The sequence below is a fragment of the Pongo abelii genome, chromosome 8 (assembly GCF_028885655.2).
Source record: "Pongo abelii isolate AG06213 chromosome 8, NHGRI_mPonAbe1-v2.0_pri, whole genome shotgun sequence".
NCBI classification, from domain to species: Eukaryota; Metazoa; Chordata; class Mammalia; order Primates; family Hominidae; genus Pongo; species Pongo abelii.
Window position 1 is genome coordinate 122,219,351 of NC_071993.2, and position 13,305 is coordinate 122,232,655.

The 13,305-nt window shown below is 32.8% G+C and overlaps 1 protein-coding gene across 4 annotated transcripts in view; it reads left to right on the forward strand.

The window, feature by feature from the left end:
• ATRNL1 (attractin like 1) overlaps window positions 1–13,305 on the forward strand; it is an 839,413-nt gene that overhangs the window by 71,112 nt on the left and 754,996 nt on the right. For all 4 annotated transcript variants that reach the window (XM_024254146.3, XM_024254147.3, XM_054522910.2 and 1 more), the window contains exons 7-8: window positions 1,941–2,028; window positions 7,437–7,692. In XM_024254146.3, coding sequence (XP_024109914.2) covers window positions 1,941–2,028; window positions 7,437–7,692 — 344 coding nt within the window. The remainder of the gene's footprint in view (window positions 1–1,940; window positions 2,029–7,436; window positions 7,693–13,305) is intronic.

A 13,305-nucleotide genomic window follows, 5' to 3' on the forward strand; every position in this document is an offset into this window, starting at 1 on the left:
CTTCCCAAAGTGCTGCGATTTCAGGTGTGAGCTACTGTGCCTGGCCTGGATTTTGTACTTTTAATGGGCTGTAAAAAAATGAAGAATATGTGAGACCATTGTGGCCCACAAAGCCTAAAATATTTACTGTCTGGCCCTTTACAGAAATAGTTTGTACAGCCCTAATTTATGATAACTTGGAAAGCAGTGTGTTGGCTGCAGATACTGGTAGATTGGTGGACTAGTGGTGTGAATCTGTGGAAGTTATGTTCTGATTATATTTCCTCATTTATATCATACACATTTATCTTACGACTCCAAGGTAGGAAATAAGTTAAACAGTGCTGCAGACAAATTTGGTAACCCTTACCTTTCTTGTGAAGGGGCACTTGGGCACGTCCTTTCCTTTCCTAATTCATTGGAGGAAGAAAGAGAAGTGGGGAAGATAACAATTGATAGCAAACTTCTTAACTTAAAACAGGCTCCTATTTCTTGGCTGGATGCTTCCTTTTGTATATTTTAGCAAATGGAGGAGATTTGAGCATAGAGTGTAAGCATTTGAGATTCATAATTTGGGACTTCTGTTTTCATATGTATTACACCAGTAGAAAAAAATACGAATTTTCTTTTCATGTTACATAATCCAATAGTGACTTATTTTTATAGAAGCTTCTCTACTGCCAAATTCATTTTATACAGTCTTAAAAAATTATCAGTAAACAAGCTATATTTGTGCATAGGAAATAAATACTTATTGGTTAATTTATATAATGCTAAGATAAGTGTGTGAGTATGTAAAGTAGCACAGTCATTATGGTAAACAGTGCGGAGGTTCCTCAAACTGAAATAGAATTACTATATGATCCGGCAAACCCACTGCTAGATATGTAGCCAAAAGAAAGTAAATCAGTATATCAAAGCGATATCTGCACTCTCATGTTTATTGCAGCACTATTTACAATAGCCATAATATGGACTCAACATGTGTCCATCAGCTGATAAATTGATAAAGAAAATGTGGTATATATACACAATGGAATATTATTTAGCCCCCCCAAAATGAAATCATGTCATTTGCAGCAACATGGATGGAACAGGAAGTCATTATAAGTGAAATAAACCAGGCACAGAGAGACAAATATTGCATGTCTTCACTCAAATGTCAGAGCTATAAAAGTTGATTTCATATAGGTGGAGAGTAGAATGGTGGCTATCACAGCATGAGAAGAGAAGCAGGGAGAAGGGGACAAAGAGAAGTTGGTTAATAAGTACCAAAAAGCAATTAGATAGAAGGAATAAGTTCTAGTATTTGATAGGAAAGTAGGGAAATTATAGTTAATAATTTATTGTATATTTCAAAATAGCTAGAAGAGAAGAAATGTTATGCTCCCAACACAAAGAAGAGATAAATGTTTGAGGTAATAGATATTCTAATTAACTTGATTTGATCATTACACATATTCTATACATATATCAAAATACCATGTGTATACCATATATGTACAACTTAAATATCAATAAAAAACTTATAAGTATCAGGCCAACTAAAAAAAAGGAATAAAAATAAATACCTAAAACAAATGGAGAGAATTTTCATCTGTTTCCAAGAAGGAAACCTGGCTTTAAAAAAAAAAATTAAAAAATACAGTCAAATCACTATTGTTTAGCTTAATCAATTGATTGAAATTATTAAAGGCAATTGGACAATTAATTCCAGTAATATCCTAATCAAGTTAATGTATATTATACATTCAGGAGATTGAATCCTAATTTAGTGTAGGTGTATCTTGAATGAGTCTTTATTAGAAATTTCTAATATGGCATATGAAATTATGAGTTTATTAGTTGTAAATCTCTGAATTTAATGAATACTTGGACACAAGTGAATAAAAAGCACGTGAAAATTAAAAACACTAAAATGAATCTTAGCTTATGAAGTTATTTTCTTTTCTTGCTTTTAGTTACAATTTAGAAAGCAGTATATGGAATGTAGGAACTCTGTCAAGGGGACCTCTCCAGAGATATGGACACTCTCTTGCTTTATATCAGGTATGCCTCCTGCTTTTTAAATTTTAATCAGATTTTGTTTTTGATAGTTTACCACAAGCTAAAAAATACTATATCTCAGATTTATTTCAAATATTTAATGAGAACAATAGATTATGTGGATCATAATAACTTGAGATACCACATACTCTTATGCTTTTAGTAAAATAGATTTTAGAACAATCCCCCACATGACATGTAAAGAAATGAAGATTGAGTTTTTGTCTATTACTTTATGCCTAGTCAATCACTTAAAAAAATTATGGCGAAATACATGTAACATAAAATTTACCATTTTAACTATTTTTAAGTATAGAGTTCAGTGGCATTAAGTACATTGACATTGTTGTGTAACCATGGCCACCATTATCTTCAGAACATTTTTCATCTTGTAAAACTGAAGCAATAACTTCTCATTTCCCTCTTCCCTTATCCTCTTGAAACCACTAATCTACTTTTCTGTCTCTGTGAATTTAACTGCTCTAGGTACCTCATGTAAATGGGATTGTACATTATTTGTCCTTTTATGACTGATTTGTTTCCCTTAGCACACTATCTTCAAGGATCATCCATGTTGTATCATGTGTCAGAATGTCCTTCCTTTTAAAGCTGAAGAAATATTCCATTATATGTATATACCACATTTTGTTTATCCATCCATCTGTTGATGGACACTTAGATAGCTTCCATCTTTTGGCCATTGTGAATAATGTTTCTATGAACATGTGTGTACAACTATCTGAGTCTCTGTTTGCATTTTTTTTTTTTGGTGTATACCCAGAAGTGGAATTGCTAAATCATGTGGTAATTCTGTGTTTAATTTTTTTTTTTTTTTAGCACTGCCATAGTGTTTTCCACTATGGCTGCACCATTTTACATTTCCACCAGCAGTGCACAAGGGTTCCAGTTTGTCCACAGCCTTGTCAACACTTGTTATTTTCTGTTTTTGTTTTTTTGATAATTGACCTAATGAGTATCTCACTGTGATTTTGATTTGCATTTCTCTAATGATTATTGATGTTAAATATCTTTTTAAGTGCTTATTGGCTATTTGTATATCCTTTTTGGAGAAATGTCTATTTAGGTCTTTTGCCAGTTTTTTATTGGGTTGTTTTGTTTGGTTGTTGAGTTGGAGGAGCTCTTTATACATTATGGTATTAACACCTTATCAGAATATGATTTCCAGATATTTTCCCCCTTTATGGGCTGTCTTTTCACTTTGTTGAGAGTGTCCTTTGATGCACAGAATTTTAATTTTGATGTAGTTTAATTTATTTTTTCTTTTGTTACCTATGCTTTTGTGTCATATACAAGAAATCATTGCTAGATCCAATGTCATGAAGCTTTTCCTCTATATTTTCTCGTCAGAGTTTTAAAGTTTTAGTTCTTAGGTTTAAGTTTTTGTTGCATTTTGAGTTAATTGTGTCTGATTTAAGGGTCCATTTTCATTCCTTTGCATGTGGATAGCCAGTTTCCCCAACATCACTTGTTAAAAAAAAAACTGTCTTTTTCCCATTAAATGGTCTTGGCACCCTAGCTGAAAGTCCTTTGACCATGTATATGAGGGTTTTTTTTCTGGACTCTCTATTTTATTCTATTGATCTGTATGTCTGTCTTTATGCTAGTACCATACTATTTAGATTACTGTAGCTTTTTAATAAGTTTTGAAGTTAAGAAGTGTGATACTTCCTACTTTGTTTTTATTTCTCAAGATTGTTTTGGCTATTCAGGGCCCCTTGAAAGTCTAGATGAGTTTTAGGGTTGAGTTTTCTATTTCTGCAAAAATGTTGGGGTTTTGACAGGGATTGTATTGACATTAGTTATTTTTATGTATTTGTGGGATTCATAAATTTAGCATGATTAAAATGACAGGACACCTGATTGGTTTTCATTTTGAATCAACAAAAATTCATGTATTTTGTGGCCTTTGGCTAGGCCGTCTAAATATGAATTTATATGTTTTCTGTGCTGTTGTTAAAAAAAATTGGAAAGCATGGGAGCAGTATAAAGAACAAACTACCACCTGTTTATCCATGCATTTGTGTGTTTTAAAAGTGAAATAAAAATATTTCTATGTATGGAAACATATACATACATTTTTTTGTCTTATTTTTTCTTTATTTCCCTTTTTGTAACAGCCTTACTGAGATATAATTGATATACCATACATTTCACTCATTTAAAGTGTACAATTCAGTGGTTTTTAGTGTATTCAGAGTTGTGCAACCATCTTTTGCAGATTTATGTAAGATTACAGAGTTGTGTAATCACTTTTAGAATATTTTTATTACTTCACAAAGAAACTTGGTATCCTTTAGGTATCACCTCACACTTCCTCGTCTTCCCTAGCCTTAACCAGTCACAAAGCTACTTACTTTCTCTATATATTGGTCCATGCTGGACATTTCATATAAATGAAGTCATATACTATGTATTTTATGACTATCATATTTCACTTAGCGTAATTTCAAGGTTTATCCATGTTGTAGAATGTATCAGTACTTCTTCATTCCTTTTTATGGCTAAATAATATTACATTGTATGAATATATAACGTGTTGTTTATTCATCGGTTGAGGACATTTGAGTTGTCTCCACCTTTTGTCTATTATGAATAATGCTACTAACAGCATTGCTGTTTAAGATTTTGTCTGGACATATGTTTTCATTTCTTTTGGGTATATACATAGGGGTGGACTTACTGGGTCAAATTCACTTTTTGAAGAACTGACAGAATGTTTTCCAAAGTTGCTACATCATTTTGCATTCCCACCAGCCATGTATGAAGGTTTCTATTTCTATACATCCTTGCCAACACTTATTAGTATCTGCCTTTTTGATTATTGCCATCCTAGTGGGGTGAGGTATTATCTCATTGTGGTTTTGATTTGTATTTCCCTGTTAACTAATGATGTTGAGCATCTTTTTGTGTGCTTTTGGCCATTTGTATATTGTCTTTGGAGAAATGTCTATTCAAGTCCTTTGCTCATTTTAAAATTAAGTTGTCCTTTTATTATTGAGTTGTAAGAATTCTTCATATGTTCTACATACAAGCCATTATCAGGTAAATAATTTGCAAATATTTTCACCCATTTCGTGTGCTGTTTTCACTTTCTTGATGTTATCTTTTTAAACACAAAAAATTGGACTCTATTTTGATAAAGTCCAATTTAACTTTTTTTCTTTTTATTGCTTGTGATTTGGTGTCATATTTAATAATTCATTGCCAAATCTCAGGTCATAAAGACTTAACCCAATTTTTTTTTCTTTTAAGAGTTTTACAGTTTTGATTCTTGCATTTAGTTCTTTGACCTATTTTGAGTTAAGTTTTGTATATAGTGTGCAGTAAGGGTGCAAGTTCATTTTTTTTTTTTGCATGTGACTATCCAGTTCTCCTAGCAGCATTTGTTCACAAGACCTATTCTTTTGTCTTTAAATGGTCTTGGTACTCTTGTCAAAAATCAATTGGCCATAGATGTGTGGGTTTATTTCTGGACTCTCAGTTCTATTCCATTGATTTATCCCAGTATCACTCTGTTTTGATTACTTTTTTTTTTTTTTTTTTGAGACAGAGTCTTGCTCTGTCACCGAGGCTGGAGTGCAGTGGTATAATCTCGGCTCACTGCAACCTCTGCCTCCTGGGTTCAAGCGATTGTCCTGCCTCAGCCTGCTGAGTAGCTGGGATTACAGGCGCCTGCCACCATGCCCAGCTAATTTTTTGTGGTTTAGTAGAGATGGAGTTTCACCATGCTGGCCAGGCTGGTTTTGAACTCCTGACCTCAAGTGATCCACTCGCCTTGGACTTTCAAAGTGCTGGGATTACAGTCATGAGCCACCATGCCCAACCTATCTTGATTACTTTTGCTTTGCAGTAAGTTTTTGAGAAGTGTGAGTACTCCAGTTTTGTTCTTTTACAAGATTGTTCTGATGTTCTGCATCCCTTGCAATTTCATATGAATTTTGGAATCAATTTGTCAGTTTCTACAAAGAAGCCAGCTGAGATTTTGATAGGGATTGTGTTGAATCTGTAGATCAATTTGGAGAGTATTATCCTCTTAATCAATTTGGAGAGTATTATCTTAACGATGTTAAGTCTTCAGACCCATAAACATGGGATGTCTTTTCATTTATTTATATCTTTTAAACATTTATTTAAACAATGTTTTGTAATTTTCAGAGTATAAGTTTTGGACTCCCTTTATTAAATTTATTTATAAGTATTTTATTCTTTTGGATGCTTTTGTCAATGTAATTATTTTCCCAATTTTATTTTTGGGTTGTTCATTACAAGTGCATGGAAATACAATTTACTTTTTGTACATTGATATTACATTCTGTAATATTGCTGATTAATTTATTAGCTCTAAGTGCTTTTTTTTAAAAATTTTTTAGGACTTTCTATATACAAGATTGCATCATCTGCAAATGGAAATATTTTACTTCTTCTTTCCAATCTGGATGTCTTTATTTAGTTTTTGCTCTAGCTGGAACATCCACTACAATGTTGAATATAAGTGGCAAAAGCAGGCATGCTTATCTTGTTCCTGACCTTAGGGAAATATATCTAGTCTTTCACCGTTAGGTATAATGTTAGCTGTGGGTTTCCTTAAATATCTTTTGTCAGGTTGGAAAAATTTTTTTCTATTTCTAGTTTGTTGAAATAATGATAATTTACATCATTTATGTACCATTTATTTCCATCATATGCATTTGAAATAATTTGTATTATTTAAAAGTTCTACAAGGATTTACCAAAGGTGAACTGAAGGCATGTAGTGTCTGTCTATAGCCATTAGAAATGGTAACAGAGGTGTACTCTACGTGATGCACAAATGTGATATGCCTTTTTGGTGAAGAGCACTTGATGAAAACAGTAAATAATTGAGAATAGCACAAAGCAGTACAAATAGATGGTAAAATTCAAATGTAACTACTAGGGACTCAGATGATTCAAATATTGAAAAGACTATGAGTAATATTAATCAGCAACTTAGTTTGTTACTCTTCAGTTATATGGGAGGAGTACATTATTCTTTGTTATAGGACTACCTCACCCTTAAATTCTAAGTTCTTGATTAGCTTATTGCGTTTTCCATTCTTAAAGCAGTAGTTTAGTGTTCTCTTCCTGTATGATAATTAAAAGTATACTTAATTGACTACATAATGTAATAGTTAAAAAATATATTTAAAGTAGCTTTTTGAAAGCTTTGCTGTTTCCCCCCCTTTTTGTATATAAAAGTGTTAGTTGTCATTATTCATGTGTTCTCATTACTTTTTACAAATGAGAACAATGCCTTATGCATGTTGTGAGCAATTACTAAAATTTTATGTAAATTTAACCTTTATTTTTAATTAATATGTGTTAAGATATAACATTATTTTATCTATTAATATGTGTATTTTAATTTACAGGAAAACATCTTTATGTATGGAGGCAGAATTGAAACAAATGATGGCAATGTCACAGATGAATTATGGGTTTTTAACATACATAGTCAGTCATGGAGTACAAAAACTCCTACTGTTCTTGGACATGGTCAGCAGTATGCTGTGGAGGGACATTCAGCACATATTATGGAGTTGGATAGTAGAGATGTTGTCATGATCATAATATTTGGATATTCTGCAATATATGGTTATACAAGCAGCATACAGGAATACCATATCTGTGAGTTACTTAAAAATTGTAATTTCTTTATTGATTGGGAATGTTTTTCTCTTTAATAAAATCTTCATATGAATTTAGTCAAAATGGTGAGTTATTTGAGGTTGAAATTATAAGCTGATAATAATTTTTAATATAAGCTTTTTTGATTATGTTAGATTTTGTCCTTTAATATTTAAGCTTACCTTTTTAACCAAATGAGGGGAAATATTACATAATAGTCTCATTTTCTAAGATTAGTGAATTTTTTTTAAAAAATGTGAAATTACAGTAGGTGGTGCTATTTCTTTGGATTTTATTTATGAACGAAGCACTGAAACTATCCCAATCTCTTTACTATGCATTGCATGGTTTCAGGATTTTTCATTTTTTAGCATTCTATTTCTAATCTTACTGCTATATCTTTATGTATGTATTACTTCTTTAAAGTCAGCTTCTCAAGGATAGTCTGCTGGCTTCTATAAGAGATTATTATCTGTTATGTGAAGGTGAAGGTGACTAGGGCAATCTACATGTGAGTTTTTGTGCTATACCTTTACTCCTTTTTGTTTTTCTGGTACTTCATTTTTTTGAATTATTTATAACATTTTTAAAACAGTGGTAACCTTTTTTATTGTTTTTAGTTTGTTTACAAATATATGCCCTGTGGTGGTTATTCAGATTCAAGAAAATAATTCTTTTCTGGCTCTGGGCAGTATTATGAACTCAAATTCTTGGCTCTTTTGTGTATGGACAACTATATATACAACTATTTAGAGTCCTTGTGCAGTCTTAATGAGAAAACTCATTTGCAGACCACCATTAGCAAGAGAGTACTTGTATGCTTAGAGGAAGACTCCCCTTCAAAATACTCCACTGTTTCCCTTGCAGTCCTTTCAAGTGATGGCTGTTTTTGTTTACATATTCTCAGTACGGCTGGGTCAAAAGTGGGTTACATATCCTTTTTACTTCTTATTGCCATTTCTACTCTATTCTCAATTCCTCCTCCTTTAAATTGCCTGGCTTTGACTCTTACATCATCAGAACATGTCACCTATTACTTCACCTTCCTGCACTCATCCTTTGCTCTCAGATGGCTGTGTTTTATTTCTTGGGGAATTTAGCTTCTGGCTTACTGTCACTGTGTCCAGAATACATAAGGCAAATATTTTTATATTGTAAATATGCACTTAAGTACTTCTCCTACCTGGCCTGTCAATTTCTTGATCTACCAAAGATTTTGTTTTCCATCCTCCTTGAGCCACTCTCTCCATTGTTACGTTCTAGACCTTGTTATTCCAGTACAATGAGTCCATAATATCCATTTGAAATATCTTACTTTTCAAGTACCACTGATCTCTCCAGCTTACTGTTTCTAATGTCCACACTCTGACAATTCTTTGACCTTACCAGAGCCTTTAGTCTGTTGAGACTATCAGTTTTTCCACTATCTCTCACTCTTTTTTGGTCCATATTTCTAACCCTACCTTTTTTATCCATACTTCTAACCCTACCCATAGTTCTAAACGTACCTAGCTTTAAATTTCATAATTACCGTTCTCAAGTTGGTTTTTTTTTTTTTAAATGATATCTGGTACTTACTCAGCTGTAAGTTTATAATTACTCATGTCAAGTTGACCCTTAATGACATCTGGAACTTCTGCCAGTCTAGCTTGGTCTCGCTCCCAGCTCTCCTGGATGACTATTTCATTCCTGTTCCTCTGTCCTCAAGTTTCAAACAGTTCCTTCTCTATCATCACTCTCAATTGATGACCTGAGTTAGTTCTTATTTTACTGAGAAAATAGAAGTAATCAGAAGAGAATGGCTATTGATGGGAACACGTTGGAGGGTGATGGTTAATAAGCAATGCTACGTTGAGTAAGCTTGCTTACATACATTATGATCATAACAAACTCATGACAACGTTGAGGCAGACGTGTGGCTGAGTTATTCCAACTTTTGAAATGGGCCCAGGAGTTTTTAAGCAAGAGTTAACAGATGTTCTATGTAGAAGGGCAGTTTTCTTTTCTGATTTTGTTACTAATTTTTGGTTTTATTATAGTGCTCAGGAAATGTTGGTCTTATTTCTACTTTTTAAATTTATTGAAATTTTCTTTGTGGCTCAGTTTTCACAAATATTTGATAGGCACTTGAGAAGAAGATAAATCCAGTAATATCAAGGTATGGAGTTTGATATTATTTATTTACAAAATTGGCTTTATTGATTATATTGTTTAGGCCTTCTGTTACTTAGTATTTTTTGTTCTTGATCTATCTTGCTGTGAAAGTTGAAGTAAAATTTTAAAGTGTTAGTGCATTTTTCCTATTTCTCCTTATATATTCTGGAATTTATGTTTTATAGAAGTTGCTAGTGCTCGCTTCGGCAGCACATATACTAAAATTGGAAGTTGCTATTACAAATATTAATAATTGTTATGTGTTTATTGTAAATTGTATTACTTAATATTATAAAGTGATTTGTTTAATGTTTTCTTGACCTGAATTCTACCTTATCTGTTATTAATATTGCCCTTGTTTTGTTTTTTTGGTCAGTCTTTTCCTAGTATACCTTTGCTCATCCCTCTATTGTTATTATCGTTTAGTGTCTTAGAATCACTTTTTTAAAAAATGTATTTCTTGCATACGAGAGAGTTGAATTTTGCTTTGTGATTCCTGTTTTTTTTTGTACATTTTCTGTACATGTCTTATATTTTCAAAAGTCATTCTTGCCTTTTTTGTTAGTTTGTTTTTAATTATAGCTCTTCTCACGTTTAGGGCCCGCCTTCCCCTTACTTTGTTTTATTTTTTTGTGGGGATGGGTATGGTAAGTTTTGAGATCTGCTTCCATTAGTTTCCTCTATGCTACTTGTTTCTCGTTGCCCTTTCAGCATTTTTGTGGCTGCTTCTGTTTAGCTGTTTTGGTTTCACTTGATTTTTGTACATTCATTCCTAATCTAGACTTTATGAGGAATTTTTTTTTTACCCTCGTAATTTCTCTGGAAATGTAATTTTCTTTTCCTTTCACTTTATCTGCTTTCCCCATGTTTTCCTTTTGTTTTCTATTTCTTTTCCAGGGAGAATGGGGGAGATTCAGAACTAAACTGTTACCACATTTGTCCTTGAAACACAGGTTTTGACTTTTGAAATTTTAAAATGAGTACTTAGTCTAAAGTTAAGCAATACTCTTATTCTTTGCTCAACCTCCAATTTATAGGATACTGTTTTCCACTGTTTTAGTTATTTTTGTTTTGTTTCAAACACAATGATACAATGATAATTGTATCATTTTATAATATAAATAAATTAAAAATAAACAGTAAGTATATCATTTGTTTACAGGGGTCAGCAAAAGGCATCTATAAATGACCAGATAGTAAATATCTTAGGCTTTGTTGGTCATACATTCTCTGTCACAACTAATTAACTCTGCCTTGTAGCCTGAAAGTTGCCATAGACAATACATAAACAAATGGGCATGGTTGTGTTCAATAAAAATTTATTTACAAAAACAGGTGGTGGACTAGATTTAGCCTTTGGGCCTTACTTTGCTTACACTTGCTCTTAAGAGAGAGAGTATGCTTCTAGGGCCCTAACAACCCTGATCCAACTTAATTAAAATTTGGCATATAGTTTTTTTTGGACATTATATATAGGGAAAATTCATGCCCCAAAGTAGCCTGATATCTAGTAAATGACCCAAAGTTCCCAGGGGGAACAGTTGTTTCGTTTATGTGGAACCAAGGCTGAAATAGATGCTATCTATCTGCCTCCACAGAGTATATTTTTAAAAACTCACTTTTTCATTGAGGATGTACACTTTCAAGGATCTTGACTTTATATAGATACTCTCTAATCTTATACCTACATGGGTCCACCTTCAATGTTGGCCATTAAAATGGAATGTCTAGGCCACCTGATTAGTATATGTCATCCTTACTGAATATTGTTTATAATTCACAGTTGGCAGAATATATTTTGTGTGCTTCATAGTTTCGTTTATTGAATGTTTGTCCCACTCAGCCTTCAGACATAATAATGGTGGTTATGCTTTCCGAGGATGGCTAGGAAAGCACTATGGGTTTATTCTGATCAACTATTAGTGATAAATATTGATATAGGTTGTTAGCTGATATATTCATCTCCTGGTAGGTTTTTGTCTGATTTGGGATAATTGATTACAGAATGCCAATTTTGTTTTAGATAATCTAAACATATTTTTATATTGAGTTTCTTTTGGCTTATTCTACAACCAAAATACTATGTCTAAATAAATTTATCAGCAGGGTATTTTTGGCTTGATTTTTGTCTTACTAACTGCATTACTTGTCAGGCATACTTAAGAATGTAGTGTAAGATGAAAATGGGAAGAATACATGATTGATGAGTTTTATAAGAATAATAGATAAACCATGGGCAGTTTCACATTCTGTGAATTATTGAAGTACAAAGCAAAACCCAACAAATTTTTTGTAAAATTATTTCTTAATAGAAAAATTAATATCTTACTTTACTTATTCCTAATGCATTTTGAATTTGCTGCTTACATGTTGAAAGTATGTGGTGTCATAAAATAATCTATAGTACTTTCAAAGAAAAGAGTACAAAACGATGGGTAAATGTAGTTTAAAGATGCTGTCAGAATAATTAAGTTCACCACACTGTCTTCCACAATGGTTGAACTAGTTTGCAGTCCCACTAACAGTGTAAAAGTGTTCCTGTTTCTCCACATCCTCTCCAGCACCGGTTGTTTCCTGTCTTTTTAATGATCGCCATTCTAACTGGTGTGAGATGGTATCTCATTGTGGTTTTGATTTGCATTTCTCTGATGGCCAGTGATGATGAGCATTTTTTCATGTGTCTGTTGGCTGCCTAAATGTCTTCTTTTGAGAAGTGTCTGTTCATATCCTTCACCCACTTTTTGATGGGGTTGTTTGTTTTTTTCTTGTAAATTTGTTTGAGTTCTTTGTAGATTCTGGATATTAGCCCTTTGCCAGATGAGTAGATTGCAAAAATTTTCTCCCATTCTGTAGGTTGCCTGTTCACTCTGCTGGTAGTTTCTTTTGCTGTGCAGAAGCTCTTTAGTTTAATTAGATCCCATTTGTCAATTTTGGCTTTTGTTGCCATTGGTTTGGTGTTTTAGACATGAAGTCCTTGCCCATGCCTATGTCCTGTGAATTGTTTTGGCTGCATGTTGTAAATAAACTTTATGGAAGAAAGAACAGAAAGAGGATAGTTAGGAAGTTGTTAACGGTAATCTGGGCCAAAAATGATGATGAGAATTAGTCGATTTGTTTGATTTTTTTAAAAAGTAGAGTCAATAGTATTTGCTGAGGGTTTAGATGTAGAGTGTGAGATAAAAGAGAGGAACCAAGGGTGATTCCAAAATTTTGGCCCTGAGCAGCTGGAAAGATGAAATTGCCATCAACCGATATGTAGTAGATTGTGAAGCAGGTTTGGGGCGAAGGTGTTTTGAAGATGAGGAGTTCAGTTTGGACATGTTATATGTGAGATAGCCACTAGATGTCAGAGAAAATGTCAAGCAGACAGTTGGGTATATATGTTGCTATAGGTACTCTTTTTAAAAAATTTATATTCTTTTTTAAGAAGTTTTAGAGCAGGAATTCTGCAGTATACCT